This window comes from Cyprinodon variegatus, unplaced genomic scaffold (genome assembly GCF_000732505.1).
Source record: "Cyprinodon variegatus isolate N-32 unplaced genomic scaffold, C_variegatus-1.0 Scaffold363, whole genome shotgun sequence".
NCBI lineage: Eukaryota > Metazoa > Chordata > Actinopteri > Cyprinodontiformes > Cyprinodontidae > Cyprinodon > Cyprinodon variegatus.
The window spans coordinates 503,193-504,452 of NW_015150816.1; the positions used below are offsets into that span (position 1 = coordinate 503,193).

Consider the following 1,260-nt stretch of genomic DNA (forward strand, 5'->3'; position numbering starts at 1 on the left):
GAATTCTGAGATCAAAGTCAAAATTCTCAGATCAAAGTCAGAATTCTAAGAAAAAAGTCAGAATTCTGACTTTTTTCCCCATACAAAATTGAAATAAAATTTAAAAATCAGTTAACTTTTTTTTTTTTTTTTTCCAGTGGCCCTAATCCTCTTCCGTAGTGATCAAATGTAAACTATTTGGGAGAAAAAAATGGTGCAAAAAATGCACTGATATGGAAGTTCAGAGAATTGATTTATGTAGTTCAAATACGCAGTATTTTTTGTTTAGTGTTATCAGTTTGATGCAGTGTCAGATCAACAGTTCAGCTGTCTGATGGCAGTGGGGAAGAAACTTTTGCAGAATCTGCTGGACCTGCATCAGATGTGAAATTTGTTTAAATTTAAAAGCCAGTAAACATAAACTGAAGATGAGTCAGATTCATGAAAACACAACATATGAAGCTCGGCTCAAAATGTTTCACTGTTTCTGTTTAGTGTTTTCATTTCCATTGGTGTCATACGAGCTTCTTCGTGTATTTTTTCTACAATAAAGCATTTTTGGGCTCCAGACATAAATTGATCCTTTAGACTCACTGTTAGTTTTTGTAACACTGAAGAACAAAAAAAGAAAGTTTTAAAAAAAACAAAGTGAACGGTCTGAGACATTTTTATACAAGGTAAAGATATGAGATGTGACTGATTAGTTTATGATTCTTCGACATTATGAGTTTCTGTGAAACCAAAAGGTTTGGATGCCAGGCGTATAAGAACAGAATCTGCATTTGAGGCAGAACTGGGGTGTGGGGTGTGCGCGGGTTGTCCTTACCCTGCTGCTGGGCGTTGAATAGAGACGGATCAACATTAGGAACGGCTCGGGCTGCAGGCATCGGTTTAACAGCTTCTCCTGAACAAAAGCAGGGAAAGAAGAAACAGTCAAAAGCCTTAAAGTACAAAAAAACGCTATTTAGAAATAATAATAAATTAGATTTACAACAGAAGATGTCTTTTCAATCATTTATGCAACAAACTGCGGCAAAATGAGAGGTTGTCAGCACTAAAGTCTGTTACTAGAGAAATAATTTGTTTTTCTCTCTCCAAACACAAATCACTAGAGCAGGGGTAACAAATTAAAAATGAGCGGGTTCCGAATTAAGAAAATCATCAAATAGATCCGGAGACATTTTTTATTATAACATATTACTTTAAACAGAATTTAACACTGAAATAAAATTAGGTGTTTATGCATCCATGTTATACATTGACTTTTTCATAGATAAATAT

The 1,260-nt window shown here is 34.4% G+C and overlaps 1 protein-coding gene across 1 annotated transcript in view; it reads right to left on the bottom strand.

The window, feature by feature from the left end:
- Nucleotides 1-1,260, bottom strand: part of vta1 (vesicle (multivesicular body) trafficking 1) — a 46,685-nt gene that overhangs the window by 16,407 nt on the left and 29,018 nt on the right. The window contains exon 4 of the mRNA XM_015386300.1: nt 806-883. Coding sequence (XP_015241786.1) covers nt 806-883 — 78 coding nt within the window. The remainder of the gene's footprint in view (nt 1-805; nt 884-1,260) is intronic.